This window comes from Phaenicophaeus curvirostris, chromosome 2 (assembly GCF_032191515.1).
Source record: "Phaenicophaeus curvirostris isolate KB17595 chromosome 2, BPBGC_Pcur_1.0, whole genome shotgun sequence".
NCBI classification, from domain to species: Eukaryota; Metazoa; Chordata; class Aves; order Cuculiformes; family Cuculidae; genus Phaenicophaeus; species Phaenicophaeus curvirostris.
In genome coordinates this window covers 127282454-127303591 of record NC_091393.1, presented here as the reverse complement: position 1 = coordinate 127303591, position 21138 = coordinate 127282454, and the positions used below count along the sequence as shown (strand labels likewise).

Genomic DNA, 21138 nt, shown 5'->3' with positions numbered 1-21138 from the left:
CGGTACTGTAATGCTGCTGTGGCATTTGAAGTGGGTTTAGAGGAGTCTGTGTTAGACACGTTTGGAACAATTTTCATGAGGTCTGGTCCTGCTGACAATTTCTGGGTCACATGGACATCCAGCCTGATTTCACTACCAGAGAAGATTGTTTTCTCCAAACACAGCCTGATCCAAGGGTGTTAACTCTGAGTATTGGGTAAGCCAACAGGATTTAGGTGGCTGTTACAAGTTCGGGCTTGATGATCTCAAAGGTCTTTTCCAACATAATGATTCTATGAAGTTTTACTGGATTTTAGCTGCTTGGTGCCACTGACAACAACAGTCATTTCACAGAAGAGTGTGCGGTGTTGGGAGAGAGGGCTCCTCATTGTGAAGCTGCTCTCACCTCCTTACTAATCATTGTGGAGTTGATCTGGGGAGGCTGTGCACAAGCTGAGGTGAAAGGGAGTTTTTATGGAGGTTTGGCGGTGGTGGGAAGCACTGGCAGGTGGTCTGACAGACACAGGAGCTGATGGAGGGAGAGGTGGGTAAAGTTCTCAAGATGCACAGTGAGTTGTGGAGATGTTGAGGCTGGGAAGCAATCAGAGATGTTACAAATCCTCTGAGAAGGATTTGAAACCACCTGCTTCCAGGGGTGCAGAGAGCCTGGGTGGGCATTGGGTCGGCACCCTGCACTTCTAGGAGATTTTATTTTGACTGACAGCTGATCAGGTGACTTGAAATATCTGCCTCTGAATGCTAGAGGAGTTAAATTTGCTTATCTGGTCACTACATATTTTTGCTTCTGTTAGTGAAAGCATTATTAGAGAGGCAGTGGATTATTCAGTGCCTCAGAAGTGAAACCTTGATCTGGACACAGCACGTGTGCTGATAACGTGCATTACTTGTCCTGTCTGCAGCTTTGCATTGCCAAACATTTCCTGTGTTTGCAATGGAGCCTTAGCTTGAAAGATCACAGCCACTGCATCTTAAAATTGATTTTCTTCTGCAAAGAGATGTTGGAAGCAAAAACCAATTTGGTTTGTATAAACTACATTAGATAGAAGAAGATATCCCTTAGAGTGCACGGGATCACCTTTGAAGCCAGTTTCACCCGACCATGAATAACAAGTTGTACAATAAAAGGAATTTCTTACAGCTGATCTGTTCTCTACCCATCTGTGAGTTGGTTCTGAAATGAGATAAACCTAAGTACTCTAATTCGGGACAGGTGTATTGTATTCCCCAGCCATATTACAGAACCTGCTGAGGCCTGGGTGTGTAACCCAGTGCATGTTACCAGTGTGAGCGAGGCAGCTCTGTCTGCTTTGAGGGAGCTGACTTGCAAATAAGATGCTGGGCTGCTGCAATTGTTTTCAGGAAGCACCAGGCTGAGGCGGGTCTGTGAGATTCTGCCTGGGCTGCCAGTCGGTGAGTGGAGCCCTGGAGGGTCACATGTGTAGCTTGCTTTTCTTTCTGGGTTGATTCGGTGTCTTGAATCTCTTCTCCCCTCTTCTGGCTTATTCTGTCCTCCTAGCCTGGTCCTCAGCTGGTGCCTGTCTGTTCAGGAACTCTGCAGCTACAGAGACCAGCAGGACAGAAAGGATGCTTTAAATGGGGAAAAAATGTTGTGCTACCTGCCCCCACCTCTTTATTTCTTTTGGCCTTTTGTAACAGGTGTTCCTGGTGTCTGCTATTATCTAATTTTTAGGACACCTGAGAGGAATTTGGAGTTGGGATGCTACTTTGGTACTGGAAATATGGATGGATTTACAGCACAGCTCCTGTCTAGAGTCATCCTCTTCCCTCGGCACACGGCTGCCTGCTGCAGTTGTGCCCGAGCTGGGAATGTTTTGTAGGTCATGTCTTGCCTTTTCCCCTGGTCCAGAGTGTTGGGGCTGGGCTGAAGAGGCTGGCTCCTGAACACTGAGCAATTATCCCCAGGCAGGAGCAACTGGACTCCTAGCAATAGGTGCCAACTCGAGTTGTCCCCGAGACAGCAGGGAGGCACGGCCCTGGCTGACTCCCCCTGGGCACGGGGGTGATGCTTATGGCCGAGCTTGTTGCCCTCAGTGGCAGCGAGCAAACCTGCTGTTGGCTTGCGTGTGTGCAGCTGTGGAAGTGGGAGGCCCCATGTTCGTGTATCGTTGTGATTAATGGTAGTTGTCAAAAGCTGCCTAAGAGCATAAGCATCCAGTATGGAAAGGGAAAATCATGGTGCCCCAACTGGATTTTGTAAGAAGTAACAGGACTGGGGAAAGAAAGAGATCATGTTCTTAACCTGACTTCAGTTTTCTGTGGCAAATGCTAATAGCAGCAGCTGTAGGTGGGTGCGAAGGGACTGTGCACTATCCAGCCTGATTTAAAAGGTCATCCGTGACCTTTTTTAATGTGAGGCAACAGGGAGCTAAAAGCTCCACTTTTCCTGCTCCTTGGGTCCTGTGTATGCAGCATGCAGGGCTGTGCTGGGGCTTGGGGCGTCCTTTCTCCCCAGGATTGCAGAGATGGGCTGTGGAGCACGTGGTGGCGAGCATGCGTGCCTGGGAATGCCACACTGTCCTGGGACACCATGGCTGCTCCTTGGGGAGCAGGAGCCCAGTTACCATTGGTGAGTCTCTGATGGAGTGAGAAGCCAGGTCTGCTCAGGCAGCTGCATGTTGTTCCCACGGGGCTGCTCTTTCTGGGGCGCTTGGCTGCCTGGCGCATCCTGCAGCCCGCTTGTCAGCGTGTTATCAGCTGGTTTAAAACAGCTCAAACTAAGCCCTTATCAGCATGTGAGACCAAAGGGTATTAGGGGGCAGGGTGACCAGGATGGCTTTTATGAGCCAGTTCTTAAAGCCAAGCCTCAGGAGCTATTAAGGCCGTAATTAGATTTGAGGATAATATGGTGCTTTTTCCTCTTTTTGTCCCCCTTCTTTGTTTCTTTCTGGTAGCAAATAAAGGAAAAAATCTGAACACTTGGTTGGTTCTTGTGGAGTCAGAGCATGGCTGCGGGCCCTCTACTCAGTAACACAAAGGGATTACAACCAAGTAACCTGGGAGAAGTGCGAGTGTGAGCATGTAGTGGTCTTTTGCTGTAGACTGTGCAAATCCCTTATGTGCGTGCCTTGAAACGGCCTCCCAAGCCTTAGGAGCAATTAATAACAAAATCAGCTAATAACAGGATCTGCAAGGCATGAGAGAAAACTAGCCAGTGTTTTGTTACGGGGAGAAAATGAGCAAAGCAGCAGGGGACATGCTGATCGTGTCTGATTCATGTTGTCTCTATAATCCCAGCTAAAGTTTTAACAGCCCAGGAAGATGAATTACCCACTCTAACCAACACATGGATCAGCATGGGGTTTATTAGAAGCAGGCTATCATTTAACACTGTCAGGAGTGTATTTATTATTAAGCAGTAGGCTCCACAGTCTAAATGGAGAGCCATTACTCCTCCTTAGACACCAAACAAGGTGTGTTCATAAAGCCAAATAACCAATATATTGTGTGCTTGCATGAGAACAAATGCTGGTTCCGCTTTACTGGGCCTTGGAGCTTTCTCTGTTTAGCTACAGACAAATAAACCAAACTGTTTTAAGCTACTGGGGGGAAAAAGCTGTACACCCTATGCTAATTCTGACTCTCGGGACTCCTGAGTGACCTCACCCCAGTGACCTGTCAAGAAACCAGAGAGATTGGTCTGAGCTCATCGCAGAGCAGTTGGTTAGAAGTGACTGCGTGTGGGCCACAGCACGAAAAGCATGCAAGAAAACTCTGTACTGACAAGTAGACTGTTCTCATTGCCTTGAAGAGCAACAACGCTGGGGAAGGGGCTGGAGAACAAGCCTTTTGAGAGGCGGCTGAGGGACCTGAGGCTGATTAGTCTAGAGAAAAGGAGGCTGAGGAGAGACCTTGTCACTGTCTACAGCTGCCTGAGAGGAGGTTGTAGCAAGGTGGGTGCTAGTCTCTTCTCCAAGTGACAGGCAATGGGACAAGGGGAAATGGCCTCAAGTTGTGCCAGGGCAGGTTCAGGTTGGACATCAGGAAATACATCTTCACTGAAAGGGTTCTTGGGCCCCGGCAGAGGCTGCCCAGGGAGGTGGTGGATTCCCTGTCCCTGGAGGGGTCTAAATGCCGGGTAGATGAGGTGCTTCGGGATATGGTTTAGTAGTGGGTAGGTATGGTTGGACTTGATGATCTCAAAGCTCTTTTCCAACCAAACCGTTCTGTGTCCCTGTAACGGCCCTGATGGGAGACACCTTAAAATACAACAACGTGGATTTTCAAAATTTAGGAGCCAAACCACAGTGTAAGGTGAGACCTGGGGCAGGCATGGAGCAAACATAACAGACTCTTTTTAACTTTCACCTTTTCTTTGCCAGCTGTCTGGGAATACCTGATTTCTGAAGTTTAAGCAATATCATATATGTTTCTTAAAATTTCATTGTATAAGTTAATTTCCTTCATCTCTCAAAACAGGGATTTGTGACTGTATTGACTGGAAATGCGGGATGTGGGTTATGCAGAGTTAATGCTGGTCTTTTAAATCTGTTCTTCACCAAAAGTTGCTTTGTAAAAAGTGAAATGAACCAGTTGACTTTTCTGGTCCTGTTTCTTACCGTTCGTTTGTAAAGAGATGTGCCAAATGTCCATTTGAATGTGTTGGAAATTGAAGTCAGTCTTTGCATCTGGCTATGTGAGGCATTATATCCGCTGTTGATCTAGAACGTGGATCTGAAGGGTCTTGCTATAGAAAGACTTTGTCAGTTCTCCTCACCTTCGGTCCTTGATTTTTTCCAATCAAAATTCAAGTCCTTTTGTGTTTCCTTTTGTGAACATAGCCTGTTGCTGTTCCCTGAATTCCTCACAACCGTTATCCATGATCAAGTCATAAAAGCGGATTTGATACCATCTCAACAGGCATGATTTTCATCTAGGTGTGATGAATACTTCTTGCACTCCAATAGCTTGGATTTAAGCCATGCATAGTTTTTGCATTAATTATATCATTACTGTTTAATTGCTGCAATTAGCAGCATCACTTTCTCTGAGCCATCACTACCATAATGTGGCCTCCACATTATAGCAGGCTGTCACTTCTGCAGGGGCATTCTGTGCTGGTTGTCATGTATGGGGTGTCCACGTGGAAAATGATTACATGAAACCCAAACGACCAGTCTACATGTCTGCAGCAGTGTAAATGTATGCAGGACGACTTTCTTCTGAGGATATCAAAGAATTGTGTTCAATTGACCAAAAGAAAGTGTGTCTGAGCCGCAGTCTGTTCTTTACAAAGGTGCCCAAACCTCTACAAGGCAAGTGCAGAAGTGTGCTTCTCTCTGAAAATCATCTTTCAGGTCCTCTGTGTAGCTTGAGACACCTACAGAAAGTACAGGGAAGCTGGGTGTCCAGTTGAGTTTTAAGGATCCTCATAGACTCGACTTGCTGTACCACGTCCACTTGAGAGATGCCAGTAAGTTCCGCCTGGCAGTGCAATGCATGTTGCTTAGGAGCTGTTGGGACTGGGTACTGGGGGCAGACGGATTCTTAGTTAATGTGACTGCGCTCTTCAGAGGCACTCATAGCACGTCACGTAAAGCAGAAAGGGTTCAGTTCATAGCTGTTAGGATGATGCTCTGCAAGGCCTAGGTGCTTCCTGCTCTGTGGTGAAAATGTTGCATGAGGACTAGCGATAGGAGTGTCACCAGAAACACTTCTGTTGTTGTCTGCGAGTGCTTTAGGGATCTAGCCTCGTCTAACGTGCTGCTGCTTCTGCAGTGGGGAGGATCCGTGCAGAGCCAGCTGTGGGTTTGTAAGACCCGGGGGAACCTGTTGTGATGAGCAGAATGGAAGCGTCTTATAGGCAGGCACAGGACTCTGCCTGTGTCTCGCAGCAGAGCTGAGTGATCATAGAATCATAGAATGACCAGGTTGGAAGAGACCCACGGGATCATCGAGTCCAACCATTCCTATCAAACACTAAACCATGTCCCTCAGCACCTCATCCACCCGTGCCTTAAACCCCTCCAGGGAAGGTGACTCAATCCCCTCCCTGGGCAGCCTGTTCCAGTGCCCATAGTTTAAGCAGTGATGCCTAAACTATTACTGCTGCAGGCTACGACTTCACTGTTTCTGGCTTTTTGAATAAAAATTTTCAATATTACCTCTTGTCAGTCTTCTGCACTAAATTAAAATCCATTTTAGATAATGTCAGAGGGATGCCAGTACAACAGGTTATTAATCCTACAGCTGTAACAGCTGGGGAAAGCTGCCTAGGCTAGAGTACACTCGTGATACCAGCTAAGTACCAAAGTCCATCCTTCCATTCTGTGGAGAAAAGGGCTTGTGCTTCCAGTAATGCCACCAGCCCTGAAGAGATGATGCAAATTAAAACTACACTCTGTTATTCAGAAACAAGATTAGCTCTTTAAGGAGAGTCATGCTTTGTAATGTGGTTGTGCTCAGGAGGCTTCTGCCTGTCTGAATCTCCCTCCTGCTCAGTGTTAAGCTGTCGGCTAACAGCACCATCAGCCATCGTTACTTTACTGCACAATAGCCAGCAAGCAACAAACCCTGGTAATTATCTAGCAGCAGGAGTTCCTTATCCAGGAGAAGCGTTCCTTGTGCCTCTAGACATTCTTCCTTAAATAAGGGTCAGCCATCCTGCAGACTCCATAAAACTCGCATTACCCTCCGTATGAACGCTTATTTTGAGTAAGACATAAAGAAATGCAACTTCATGAACTGCTTTTAATCCTCAGTGATTTTTTTGTTTCTTTTTTTTTCTTTTTTTGGTGTGTATGACAAGAAGGCCGTGTCTATGGAGACTTTTTGCAATGGCTTTGCCGGGAGTTCTTAATATTGTTGCATTCATTTGAGTTTGCTTACACAGACAAAAATCACTCAAGCAAAGTCACTGCTGATTGCTCTGCAAGTGGGAATGATGTTGAGGTGACAGTTGTATGGGCTCAGTTGTGGATATAAACCATTTTCATGTGTTGGAAAAGATGCCTTGAGAGGGGCTCGGTATTTTTGCACTTGCTTTCAAGCACTCAGGAAGAAAAGCAGCAGGTACAGAATGTGGTTTTGGGTCAGTTGAAGTCACCTGGTGATGAACATTTATGTCACGTATTACCAGCATTTTAAAAGGCACTGTTCTGTGCCAGTGGTTACCCACAGTACAGATAATTGTAAAACAAACTCCATATTCTAGTTGACACCGTTTCTAATTACATCTCACCTTCATTAGGCTATTAAAGTGATAAATGCTAGCAGTTACATTGAACTCCAGTGGAAACCCTCTGTCTGTGGCAGCACTGACTGGTGTGACAGATTTGCCCAGGAGCCTGGCAGGACTCTGCCAGCGCTGTGAAGCCCTAAACAAAGCCGCCACAAAAAGGGGGAGCAAAAAAAGCATCCTGCAAAGCTGCTCAGCTTATGCGTATGTCTGACCGCAATGCCTGTACCTGGCACCGAAGCGCACAGCTGGTGGGGCCTGATCTGCTGGCTTCTTCTCATTTTAATTAGAGCAGTGCAGGGGGGAAGTGAGCAGGTCTGGCACGTGCTTTCGTGTGAGGTAAGGCATTTGGATCTTGCACTTGTGGCTGTGCTGTGGTCCTTGTGTGCTCATGTGATCTGGCTCTCCCCTGTTCTCACACACGAGGTCTCCCTTGCGGGAAGAGGCAGGTTCCCTGGGAATGGCGTAGATGGATGTCTGTGCTCTGTGCTCTAGCTTGTATGTGATCTCCCTGAACAGGCACTGCCTTGCAGTCCAGGAATGCTGGGCCAGAGGGTTTGGAGTTGCTTTGCGGTGCCTGTGTGGCGGCTGCCTGCAGCCTGGCTGTTCCCGGGCGGATACAGCTTCACAGCTGCTGCTGAGCATCCCAGGTTCTGTCCCATAGTAAACTTAGTTTTAAACCTTGCAATGTTTTGCTTGTTCCCTGTGTGTGGTACAGTGGAGAGATCAGCCAGCCGCTGCGGGAGCATATGTTGTTTTTCCTGATGGATTGAGACAACGCAGGAGATGGGGCAGTAGAAGTCTTTGTTTTTTTAAAAATAAATATGATTGCTTCTGCAGGCTTTTTCCAGAGGGTTTCCGTAAGGCATCTGCTGTCACTGCCAAGACCGTGACCTGAGCTGCATCCAGGCTTGCCCAGCTCCTCAGGGCTGGAGTTTGGGAGCCAAATAACCAGTGTCTCCTGTGAGTAAGTAATTTCCCAGAGAAGGATGGCCCAAATCACTTCTTGTTATGATTTCTGATCTTCCTACAGACAGATTGAGGGCTTCTAAAATGTATTCACTGTCTGAAATGATTTGCTTGAATACGGCCATTAGTCATTTCTGATTTATGAATCTTTATGCCCGTGAGCAGCTCAAAATAGGATATTTGAGATTCAAAATCCTGGCTGTGCTGATGTGTTGATTAACTGGTCTGAATGCATTAAGGATCTCGATGTGTTTCTATTTTCTGACTAAAATGAGTGTGACCTTTAAATGTTTTGCACTACAAAAAATAATAAGTCATTAACTCCTTAGTAGTTGGCCTGTGCCTTAAGAGTATGATCCAGTGTTAGCAAGAGACAGCTGTGGGCTGCCTACTGACAAATGGGAGCAGTGGACTTTGCTCCAGCTGCTTTCCCCAGGGATGGCTTTTTGTGCTGTGCATTGCCTTGCTATATCCGAGCATCTTGCAGAAGTGCCTTGAGCAAAGTTATCAGCATCTGTCATGTGTTACGTCGTTCCTTTTCCCAGGAAAAGAACCAGGTGGAAGAGGATGACATGTTTTTGGTGTGGATGCCTTCTCTAATAAGGACTGTTTGCTGAATCTCGTTAGCTAGAGACTGGACACTGCACTGGTCTGTTGATGTGGAAATTCTGTGTATTTTCACCCAAATTATGGAAGCCCAGTCTTTTTTCAGTGACTCAATCGACACAATGCTCAGTCTATTTTTTGTGACTCTTTTCTAAGACTGAAAGACTTGCTTGGAATACAATTTTTTAATATATTCTTGCTAGTGAAATTATCTGCAGAAAAGTAACAAGAAACTAGTAGGAACCTGGAAAAAAAACAAAGCCTTTGGAAAGGAGGAAAGATAATTTCTCAGAAAAACAGGGAGATTTTAAGTCACTTTCATTGAATTCCAGTTCATTGACCTTTCTTTCAGGTGGGGATGTGCACAGCCTTGCTGAGCTACCCTGCTGCTGCCATGCTGAAAGGCATTCTCAGACTGCCCTCAGGCACCTCCTGGCAATGTGTCCTGTTGGTCACTGGGGAAAAGGATGGAAAAATGAATGGGAGATGCCTGATTATGTGCCAGAGTGGAGCTCAGACTTGGTGTGACTTTGGGGCGGGACACCGTGTGGCCCAGCCCTGCTCTCCAGGACACAGGGCTGGCTGAAGGTGTTTGGTTTACTCAATCAAGAATAAACAGATCCATGTGTGAGTCAAACCCAAGCTCAGGCTGAAGCCAGGTGTTCAGTTTGGTGTTAATGAGGCTTTCTGGGTGTTGCATTAGCTGAAATTCCTCTTCAGGCACTATGTTGCAGGCTCTCTTACCTCTTGTAGACAATGACAGCAACGCACAACAACTCCCCTGTGCTGCAGTGACACTTGGCTCGCTGTTCACCGGGAGCGCAACCCCAGGTAATAATCAGCAGGTAGAGTCAGTGAACCTGCTCCCTGCAAATATTTACTTTTCAAGCGCTTTTGGCCCAAGCTTTATCAAATGGCTTTGTGCGGATGCAGGTACGAGGGCAAGCGTTAGAGAGGTGCTGTACAGGAGTGGTGAAAATGAAGAGCAAGGTCAGGCTGGCAGGGAGATGTGGCATCTTGTGTTGGACTTATTGATACAGCTGGGGTAAAAAAGAAGTGGGGAAACATTCAGGCATACTAGCTTTTCTTCAGATCTGAAACAGACCCAAAAAGGTTGTTTTCACTGTCCAGAAAAAAGCACTGTTATTTTCTGGATGGCAGTTTGCAGCTGCCAATCCACTGCCAGCCTGGATCAGACTGTCTTCATTCAGGGAAAAGGTAAGTCTGGAATGGGCATGTGCTGCTTGGCCCTAGGGCCAGACTCAGGCCGTTGGCATCTCCCGTGGTATTTAACAGCAGGGATGAAGTCTCTGTGTCCATGGCTCGTTTGTGATGTGGCTGTTGACTCCAGGCAGGGCTAGGGTGCAGCTGCCTTGTCCCAAAAGATATGCTCCAAGGTGTTCTGAAGTTGCTGAAGCATTTTACCAGCTGGTGGTGTTCAGGTTAGATCCTGAAAGCAGCAGGCAGTTGTGCATGGTTTTATTCAGAAATCCAGGCCTTGAGCTAATCCCTGGTTTGGGAAACAAGAATTTCAGGTTTCTTTCTGAGGTGGACTCTTCTGGTTTGAGCTAAAGTAAATGAGAATTCATTTTCCAGCTGCAAGCTTTCTGATTTTGCTTTAGATTGTCTCTCTGTGGCTGTTTCCCCAGTAAAATGTTCTCTCTGGAGTTCTGATAAATATAAAAGGGTGTAAAGCACGCAGCAGTGCCAGCAGGGCACAGCCGTGGCAGTCCTGGCCACCACCTTCAGTGTTGTCTGCCTCGAGTGGTGATGAGGAGCTGCTGGACTCTGCTCTTCACTTACTGCTCAGTGTTGGATGAGATCAGAGTCTGACCAGCCTCTGAACCGCCACCAGTATTGGTGGCAAACAGGGCGAAGAGTGTGTGCCCTAACAGGAGGAGGGTTGAAAAGTGACTGTATACCACAATGTAGCTCTGTGCTGCAGGCCTGGTAACACAGCAAGAAAAACAGCGTGGAAATCTCCATAAAAAATAATTTTTATGATAATCACTTGGCTTTTCCACAGCACGTAACTGTGCTCATTAACAAAATGCCCAGAGGTTTACTAAGCCAGTTCGGTTAATAAAAACACAATTAAAGATTAACTGTTCTGAAACTTCCTTGTGTTTTTTTTTATATACCCAGTTGTTAAAACACAATAAAATGTTTTTAACCACTCATGATTCTGAAATGGAAAAATTGTTATTGCTCTTTGGATTAGAGTTCCTAAAAGCTTCAATCGGGGATCAAAGTCTTATTGTACAAGGCACTGTAAGCACATAATAAATCTCACCCTGCGGCCCCAGAGAATGTGCAGGATGCTGCTGTCAGTCTGTCTTCATCAGCGCAGCGTCCTCTTCTCTCTCTGTCTCTCCCTGACAACCTAGTGATTTAGTATGGAACCCCTCTGTGACTTCCCTGCCTGATGCCACAGTGCTCGCTGTTGTCCTTTGTTAACAGGACATCCCCAGTGCTTTGCAGGAGGAAATGAAGGAAAAAGAAGAGGAAGGTAATTCTTTGTTCCAGAAGCCTGATTCATCAGTCTGCAGTGTTTCTTCCTCCATGCCACAGTCTGTCACTCACTAAGATGTGCATTGGGTCAGACACGCTACAGTCTGATTCTCCAGCTACCGAGGCCAACTTTCAGTGTGCTGCAACAAGCACAGTAATTGAAATTCAGACTGCAGGAGAGGAACAGCTTAGTCTTCATTTCAGCAATTTGTGCACAGGCTTGTACAGAGTTTTCTCTTGGATGTGGTAAACAAGGGGCTTGATTCAGTATTGCCTTGTGGCCGGATCCCACAGTAGGGAACAAAAAGGGGATAGTGGAGTCAGTGTTGATTGATTGTTTTTAAGTTCAGAGTGTCTCATCTTCTTGCCCTAGAGAACAAACTTCTGATGTCTCCCTGTGGTAGAGTCAAGGTCCCTGATTTGCTTGCGGGAGGGAGCTGCTGGGTTGGTGTTGCCTTTTACATTAGTGAGCCAGGAGCGCTGCTTCACTGAGCCCTGCTCTATACTTGCTCCCTTTCTGCATTCCCACATGGCTCACCAGCATCAGAGCGACTGGAGGGAATTAGATGGCTGGAGAAGGACAAGACTTTTTTCATCAGGTGGGATGTGGGGGATGTGACAGCCTCTGTCCACAGCAAAGACTGCGTCGAGGACTGAGAACTGGATGTGTTTCAAGTAAATTGTCAGTGAACGATCTGCAGGCCAAGGATTCTTCATTAGGGAATGACAAGAATGTTTCTGAAAAACAGACAAATGTGAGACTGTCACAATCTGTTCACACCAAGAAAAACAAAGCAAAAAGCGTGAAATAAATGATTTTGTGCTTGCAGGGCTTTAACAAGGGCTGGGCGTAGGAATGCCAAACAAGGGCTGATATGCTGATGAAAACAAGAACAACACTTGGATGTGCTCTCCCCAAAGGTCTGGCTCTACCGGAGTCCCTGCTGTTTTGTGGATCCCAGTCCCTGTTTATGAAGAGGTAGATGATGGACACAATGGTAAGAAAGGCAGAAGTGCTCCTTCACTTTCTTAGTGTACCTTAACTGAGCTGTTAGAGCCCACTTTGTTAAAGCAAATTGGCAGTGCTGTGACCAGATCGAAGTGAGTCCATGCCACTTGGAAGCATAACGCAGTGACAGTCCTGTTTAGAGTGCGCTTAGCTGTTGCTCACGGTGAGGGGATGGGCTCATGGGCAGGGAGAGTTTCAGTGCTGGCTGGCATGGGGCTGAACGGGGCTTTCAGTTTTCTGGCGGTCAGTGCATTTGAAGTGCTTTCGTATTCCATTTCTCTTTCAAATGAAAATCAAAGTCAGACACTACCTGGGGAACCATCTTCTGAAAAATAATGTCAGACTGAATGTAGCGGGCTATTGCAATAACACTTGGAATCTTTTCTATGTTGCAGTGTTAAGCCTTTCGGATAATACAGAGAGGATCCTGAAGTGATGGGTTTTCATAAGCAAAAAATGAGGCTATTCCAAAATCAAAATGGAGCCTAGTGGTATTATTGAAATGTATTGTGTCTTTCTCATGGTGAAAATTCATTTTTAGCGGCTTTCATGTTTGACAGATAGGCGTTTTTGTGAAGGAAAAATATTCCAGTGGGAAATTCTAGTGCTAATGTGGGTGTCAGCAGCAGGCTGCCTGGGTTTTTCATTCTTCTTATTTTTATTCCTGAAGAATTCCCACTGTCGTCTGAAGTTGGAGGATATTTCTTTTGAAAATGGGGCTCCAGAGAGAGATATTTTTCACATCACATCCCCCCTCCCTCAAGTGGCACTAGGATCTAGCTGTGTGGATTCCTTATGTGCTGCTAAGCAGCTCCCACATCTCTCTCCAGCAGCAGTCCTATTTTAGTTACCAGCAAATGATTCATGCTTGAATGTGGCAAAGTGCTGCAGCTCATGGCAAGTTTGCGCTGGGGCAAATCCTGGTTGAGGACAGGGTAAAAATGGATGTGCAGGATTTTGCTGTTTGCCTGATAGTTTATATGGTTGTAAAAGATTGTGCTCCAGAAGGGCAGGTCCTGCCAGAAATAGGAATGCATAAACACGGGGCAGAGGAGATGGTCTGTGAATAACATTATTCATAGCCTCCCTGCATTGTGTCCAAGAGAAGCAAATAAAAACTAACACTTGACCTATGTACAGAACTATGAATGAGGAAATGAGGGTTGATATTCTTCCGTCGGTCCTGCAGTGCCACAGCAGTGGGACACCCGACCTGTGCTGCAGAGGCGAAGGTGGAAGGGAGATGCCACCTTTACACAAATGTAATTGTGTTCACTGCCCTGTAAAAATGTGCAGCCTGTTTCTCTTCATTACCATGGTGTAAATTAGGAGTACTTCTGCTAAAAAGACTGTGCTCTTCACAGGGGCAAAAGTGGCAGAAGGAAGAAACGAAGACATACGTCTGAAATGTTGCAGCAGATAGCAGGGTTAATACCTCGGCACAGAAGCTCTGTGGGTGGAGTGAGGAGAGTTGCCTTTCTTAATGCCAGAGTTTTCACCAAGTGCTTGGAAAATGATGCTGTTCTCCTCCACCCCTTCCCGAAAGATGATACAAAGCTTGCTGCTTCAGAGAGGCTGCTGGCTACACAAAGCAGCATCTGCTCTCGGGAAAGCTGGGCAAAGAGTAGATAAATATAGTTGGATTAAAATATCTTGTAAAAACAGCCCTGGGGTTGTGTATTTTCTCTGTATTTTTGTTCCAGGGCAGAGAGGAATAAAGGTTCATTAAATCCCAGAATACATGAAATCCTGTGGTGCCACGTGGGACCTCTCAAGCTGTGCTAACTTCACAGAAAATGGGTTCAAGGGTGCTTTTTGCTGTTTGCCCTTTAGAGGCTGGTGCCTGCTGGACCAGAGGAAGGAATGTGCTGTAGCCGCTGGCCCTGAGCGTGAGGCTGTCCTTTACCTGTGCTTTGGGCAGCCCTAGGGTGGCAGCTGGCAGCATAGAGGCAGGTTTGAGTTTCCTCAGCACCTTTTGCTCATGAGTGGATTAGACTGCATAGCTGCTGCGGGGGTGGATTCATGTCCCTGCTCTGCAAAAGCAAACCTCGGGTCGGGGCAGAATTGCATCCGCCACGGTATTGCAGGGTGCCAGCAGCAGCAAACTCCTCTGCTCTCCCCACGCACAGCCCTCTGCTTTTCACTCAAACCATCTTCTTTTTTTTTCTTGCAGGATTCCACAAACACTTAAGAGAGCAAATAATCCAAAGGCTTATTACTGTGCATGAATCCCTCAGCCTTTTGGGTTTCCTGCTCTGGAGCCGCTGTGAAAATGGACACATCAATACAGGCTTCCGCAGAAAAGCTGACAATCTCAGAATGGTGTCATGCTGCAATAACTGAAGTCTCCTGCCAGGCTGGTGATGGTGCTTTCTAATCAACTTTGCAATGAATATTCCTTAAATCATGTTAATCCACCATTTAAGCAGAGATATCAGTTCCAGACAATGAATCACTGTACCTGGAGGGGAATATACCTGCAGTTTCCCCAGAGAGGAGGCGATTAACAGCATGCGTGCTGTCAGATGAGCTAGCTGCGCTGGCATTTATCACCCCAGAGCTCCTTTCCCATGATGAAGGAAATCTTTGCTCCCTGCTTCTAGTAAAATCAGCTTTTATTTATGTAGTGGTTGTGGAAAATGACTCTTAAAGGAAAACTGCACCTGTTTTGCTGTCTGGGACAGGTTTTGCTCTGGTTTACACAGATACATTTCCTATTAGAGTCTGCTAAATGTGCTGCTTTAAGGTCTCCCAGAGCCTTCTGTTTGCCAGGCTGAACAACTCCCAACTCTCTCAGCCTGTCCTCATATGGGAAGTGCACCAGCTCTTGGATAATTTTTGTGATCTCCTCTGGACTCACTCCAACAGATCCACGTCCTTCCTGTGCCGAGGACTCCAGAGCTGGACACAAGGCTCCAGGTGAAGTCTCACCAGAGCCAAGTAGAAAGGGAGAATCCCCTCCCTTGCCCTGCTGATCACACTTCTGATGCAGCCCAGGATACACGTGGTTTTCTGGGCTGCAAGCACCAGAAGTTGAGTTTTCATGCAGAAATAAGAGTCCTAAAATGTGTGCAGGTAGGATGCAGTGCACAGCTTTTGAAGATCCAGTTCTGGAAACCTACAGAATTAAATTAACTGAAAAGACTGAACTGGCTTTTTCATGAGTGCTTTTTATGTTCTCATCTCCCTAAGCTCCAAGGGACCAGCTGCTATGGGAACTACTGACATCCCACCTCAAAGAGACTGCAATCCAAATCGAGAGCCTTGTTCTGAAGGAGTTTCTGAACCCACGTGATTCTGTTACTTTGGGTAAAGAAAGAACTACATGTTGGTAAGTTTTTTGCTTTAACTGTTAAGCGCCGGGCAAAACTTCATGGTGTTCATCACAGAGTAACTTTTCTCTTGATGAATGAGCTGTGGTAGCTTGAAAAAGAGAGGATGATTTATTGGGATAAGTTGTAGCCTGTTCTGTGTGTGTATGCATAAACCTGAGCTGCTAGCTCAGGTGTTGACAGCAGTGATGCCGTATCACAATGCTTTCAGTGCACTGTGAGGTCTGCAGGCACCTTTGCAGCCACAGTGGAATTTGATGCTGCTGTGGCCATGTCCCACATGAGCTACAGCTCCAGAAACAGTGAAGCATGGAGATATTTCTCTGAGAAAGGACCTCTGGAGGTCTTTGAGTCCCACTCCTGCTCAAAGCAGGGTTGACTTAAAAACATCCCTGGTGGTGTTTAAGGCTGGGTTGGATGGGCCTTGGGTAACCTGATCTAGTGGGATGTCCCTGCCCATGGCAGGGGGGTTGGAACTAGATGGTCTTTAAGGTCCCTTCCAAACCTGACTGTTCTATGATTCTGTGACTTCTGAGGCCGATGGTGTTGCTCACAGCCTCATCCAGCTGAATGTCTCCAAGGCTGGAGATGCTCCAGTCTCTCCAGGCATCTGTTCCTACCTCGGCTGAAGCTCCCTTAACAGTTTTTTCTCTCTCACGTGTGAAATTTTACTTCCTGCTGCTTGTGCCTGTTGCCTCTGCTCTTCTGCTGTGCACCTTTGGAATAGTTTGGCTCCACCTGTTCTGTAACTGCTTTTTTTGTCAGAGGAAGACTGTAACAAGGCCCCTTTAGGTTTCTGCAACTATGCTGTGAGCCTCTTCTCTCAGGCAGGTACTCCAGCCCCCTGACCATCCTGGTGGGTTTCTGCTGGGCTTGTTGTACTTTCAGTGTCCTTCTTACACTGGACAGCTTGAAATGACATGCAGTATTGCAGATAAGGCCTGTGGAAAGGGAATGGATCCCAGATCCCCTGCTGCGACCCGCTGGCATTGCTGCAGCTCGTGCAGCTCAGGGTGCTATTGGTTTGCCCATTGCAAGGGTGTGTTGTTGACTCTGGTGGAGCTTGCTGCCCACCAGGACACTTCACAGACACGTTTGCAGGCTGTAGAAATACACTTGGGGCTGCTGCTAGGGAACATGTCCCTGAGGGTGTGCTGCACCCATTCCCCTGAATTTTGGGCCTCTTTAGGCTGTCTCAGTTTGGCCTTCCAAGAATGGAATAACCTCCTCCTTCCTATACTTTTGCTACGTATTCCTTAATTATTTGTCTTTGTGCTTCTATGATAAGGGACCAGTCCCCTAGATCTCCTAAATTCATGGTTAGCTCTTGCTTCTGCAGGCAATCCTGGAAGAAACAAACCATGCAAGTGAGTGAGCTCCTATGGTATGTTAGTAAGAGCCCAGTGTAAGTGCTGTCAGGTGTTGGCCTAAAAGTGTCTGCTGCTTTTATAGATTGGATGACGCACAGCTCTGATAACTTGGCTGATGGTGAGTCCTGTCAGGCTGTGCCTGGATCTAGGATGATTGCTGCATTTCCTGGTGGTGTGAGGAGGAAAATAGATAATGTGGAAATGTGGGAGGTGCAAACAAATGCTGTTTTCTTAGAAGAATAACTGCAGCTGAAGCTGCAGTTGCCCACAGGGAATGACTGGACAGCATAGGTCAATAGATACTTCATTATGGATGGCTAATAGGAATGTGTACATATACACATGTATTTATGTATATATCTCCGTGTCATGGTATCTGTACGAAACCATTATGCCTGAGTCAGATTGCTTACGTTTGGCGTTGAACTTGATTTCAACTTGTTACGTTTACTTAAGGTGTGGCAGAAGTTGCCTTATAAAGGAGAATGGGGATAGTGCCAGCCTGTCTGTCGCTCTGTTGGTGTTGGCTGGAGCATTACACGGGAGGCATTGCAGGTAAAACGTCGCTTTGCTGTTTTACTTAGTAAAAAATGAAGCAGGTGAAATACAAGTAACAGCGCTGGAAAAGCACTGCAGACACATTGAGAGGGGTTTGTCCTGAGGAGGTAGAATAAATTAGAGTCCCTGTCCTTAATGTGACCTGGAGGGAAAGAAAAGATGAATTTGCTGTCCTTAGGAAGGACCTTACAATAAAACGGTAAGTTGTCAGAAGTAATTGGATCAAATGGGAGTGGAGATCCTAAGAGGAGGAGGACTCCATAGTTACTGCATCCTGTTGTTAAATGAGGTAGAAAAAAGGTATCTGGAACTCTCCTATGCTGTGTATGGAAAATGAGAAGAAAATTGGCTTAATAAATAGCTGGAAGGGAGTACTTTGTGGACCGCTTGGAGCACGGCATTACACACGATGCCACTGGGAAAGTAGTCTCGTGGAGGGTTGCCAAAGTGCCTTGTCTTGCTTTTGGTTTTTGGAGGTACTCAAGGCACTCACACATGGTACGTACAAGGAGCCACTGTCTGTCTGAGGTTTGGAGTGCCCAGGTTCAAGCCTCTGCAGTTTGCTGTTGCTGTGGGCAAGCTGCTGGAAAGCACCACTCTCCCATTTTTTTTCTTCTCTGGATGCAAGGAGAGCTTGTAAACCCATGAATTCCTTCCTCGCAAGGCAGTTCTGGATTTGTCTCCTTGAGGTTTCTGCAATGCTTGAAATACACGAATATCAGGGTCTTAGAGGAAAAGAGTGCTTGTGTTGCAGTAGCATGTATCGAATGCTATGGGTGAGATAAAATGTACGTTGATAGTTGTGTGTGCGTGAGAGGGAAACGGGAAGAAGGGCTGCCGTCTTTTTGGCTCTTCTGGTATTCTTTGTAGTGTTTGAGAAAATTCAGCTGCTCTTGCTGAAGTACAGAAACCCAGCTGAGTCAACGTGCCGTGGAAATGCTTTGAGAGAACAGGTGGAGAGGAAAAGGGGGACAGTTAAGCTGTGAAGTAGATGTGTGTTTCTAATTGTCTGTTTCCACGTCCTACTTAGTGAAAAGTATCAGAAGCCATTGAGGGAAATTATGTCTGTACCCTGACATAAATCTTTATGCAAAGTGTAATTAGCTGTCAGTTGCATGTGCCACCATTGAGTACCTGATTATAGTAGCTGCTTGACATCTCTCGTGAATGAGTGCCAGAGGGAGATGAGGCACACCCTGTGCTGCTGGCTTTTAAGCAGTTTAATGCAGAAAATGGGGGGTGCTTGGGGTTCCCAGGTGAGGTACTGTGGGGGTCACCAACTTTTTTTTTGAGACAGACAACAAGCAGAAGGAAGAGGGATCAGAAAAGGGCAGTAGATGCAAAGTTGGGTGTGATTCTTCTCCATTTCAGATAAGTAAATGTGTTGGAGGAGATCCCAGGACTGAGTAAATGTATGTTTAACCCCTTCTAAATAATAATTTCCTTCTCTTGTTGAGAGTCAGTCTCTTGTTTTTCTCCAGTGTTTCATAATCCATCTGAATCAGCATTTGGGGGTGTTTGAAATCCTTCCCTCTCTCCCCATGTCTTGTGGCAGAAAGCAGCCCGAGGGCAACACCTCTTGAGACCCGTTGCATTGTAGGTTTGTCCCTCCAAAGTCTCTGTGCCTCGGGGTGTATGAAGGGTAAGAAGCTCCCTGGCCAGACAAGCAATATCCTGCTTTTGAAGGCTGTTGTGATCTCTGTTGTTGCTGGTGCACCTGTGAGAACCAGCCTGTGACCACGGCTCGGGATGCTGCTCCGAAGGAGGCAACAAGCGGCTGTGGACGGTGCTCATCAGGCACGTGTGACCCTGCGGGCTGCCTGCGCAGTGGTGTGGATGGACATAGAGCTCTGTGTGTGCCCCAGACGCAACACTGATGAAGCTATTCCTGCAAGGGAAAAGTGGTTAAGTGTATTATTTTCCTCCGTCTTGTTGCTAATTTATTCCGGATATGTAAAACAACGTAATTAAACATACACACACACACTTGGAAACTCTTGTTCTCTGTCAGAAGAGAGGGAACGTGTGTCAGACCGAACCTTCAAGCTCTGTTAGTTTTAATTTGAGTTTTGGAATTAGTAATCAGTTTTGCTGGAACACTGTTGCAAGAAATAGATGTTAGCACGCATGGGGCCTGGGCACAGTTTCAAATGAGTATTTGTTAAGAAGAAGCCATTCCCTTGTCGTGTTATGGTACATTACATGAGATTTATTTCCATTGTATTAAAAAATGCAAGCCCAAGGGGAATGTTCTTTCTTCATGTTGGCTGAGGGTGATTTCCAAATCCCATTGGATTTTTTGTGGGGCTTTTAATTAAAACAATGAGATGCAAACCCCCTTATTTTTCCTGGCGTTGTTACAACACCAGGAGACCAAGTGGGTGAAGCACCGAGAAGGTGATGACACCGAGTAAAAAGTGTGTGTGTGTGTGCATGGCTGCATCATCCCTTCGGCATGACTGGTTGGTCTGTTTCCCGTGTGAACGGTTCCCAATAAAAATCTGAGGCTTTGCTCTTACTGGAGCCATCTGCTCTCTGTATGGCACCAGGAAGGCAACGGATCCGTAGATAAATTTGTTTGCTAGGAAGGAGCCCTTTCATCTACTAAAAATAAAAAAAACCCCACGCAACTGTGGCATCCAGTGGCTTGAAAGGGAAACTGGGTGACTTCAGGCTAGGAATTAGCACACAGGGCGCAGTGGAGGGTTTCCCTGCGCTTGTTGATGAGAAGGTGCATCTTAAGTGGAAGGCAGGGGCAGGGATCGCTGGGTTGAGGGCAGTGGCATCTGTCATGCAAGGAGCCAGAGGAGGTGATCACAGCAATCCCTCCTGACCTTAAAGATCTGCTAATACAGGGCTTCACCAGGGGCTTCTCTGTCCGTAGGAAAGGGGAATGACGGGGAATTATAGCTCAGGACAATTAAAACTTTTATTTTGTGAGGGCAGGTGTGAGTGAAGGGTAAAAACTGATGTGGCCCTGGAGTTAGTTTGTTCCAGCAATGTGTAATTCTGTGTGGTGAAATGTGCTGGAGGAACAGGAGGCAGGGCAGGCTGCTCAACCTTCCTGCTACTTCCCTGAACCCCAAAATCCACAACAGGGATTTTTAGGTGGAAGAAGATCCCGGGGGGATGGTTGGGGGAGTGGTGGTGCGCATGTGTGTGTCTCTACGCCCACGTGGCTCTGGGGAACCACCTGAAAGCCTGTGCTCTGGTTAGACTCACACAAATTCCTCTTTGTAGCTCTGGTATCACTGGCCCTCCAAATATGCAAGTTTTCCACCTTCCCATGTCCTTCTTCCACCCCTGTCCTTAAAGCCCTCCCACCCCTCAGTCAAGCATCTCAGTGGAAGATGCGCTACCTCCCTTATAACTAAGGCAGATCTTTGATGGCAAGAGTGCTGCTGCGCTTTTTGATAACTGTAAAAGGGATGGAGTCCACAGCAGGAGGCTTCAGCTCCTGCATCCTTCCCTAGCTGTGTCAGCAGGTGTACTGGCAGGTCTGCCCAGTCCAGGCTTTCACTGCATGTCCAAAATGCTTGCTTTTCCTCAGGGAATGGCCCTTTTCCTCTAGACATGTTAATGAAGAGG

The 21138-nt window shown here is 46.7% G+C and overlaps 1 protein-coding gene across 2 annotated transcripts in view; it reads left to right on the top strand.

Annotated features, from left to right (window-relative positions):
* The first annotated feature begins 8751 nt into the window (after positions 1–8751).
* CAPN13 (calpain 13) overlaps positions 8752–21138 on the top strand; it is a 58084-nt gene continuing 45697 nt past the window's right edge. The window contains exons 1-2 of one of the 2 annotated variants that reach the window (XM_069850847.1): positions 8752–9988; positions 15483–15621. In XM_069850847.1, coding sequence (XP_069706948.1) covers positions 15616–15621 — 6 coding nt within the window. In that variant the 5' untranslated portion in view covers positions 8752–9988; positions 15483–15615. Of the gene's footprint in view, positions 9989–15277; positions 15622–16961; positions 17111–21138 lie in introns of those variants that run through there. The other variant, XM_069850848.1, reaches the window with a different exon arrangement.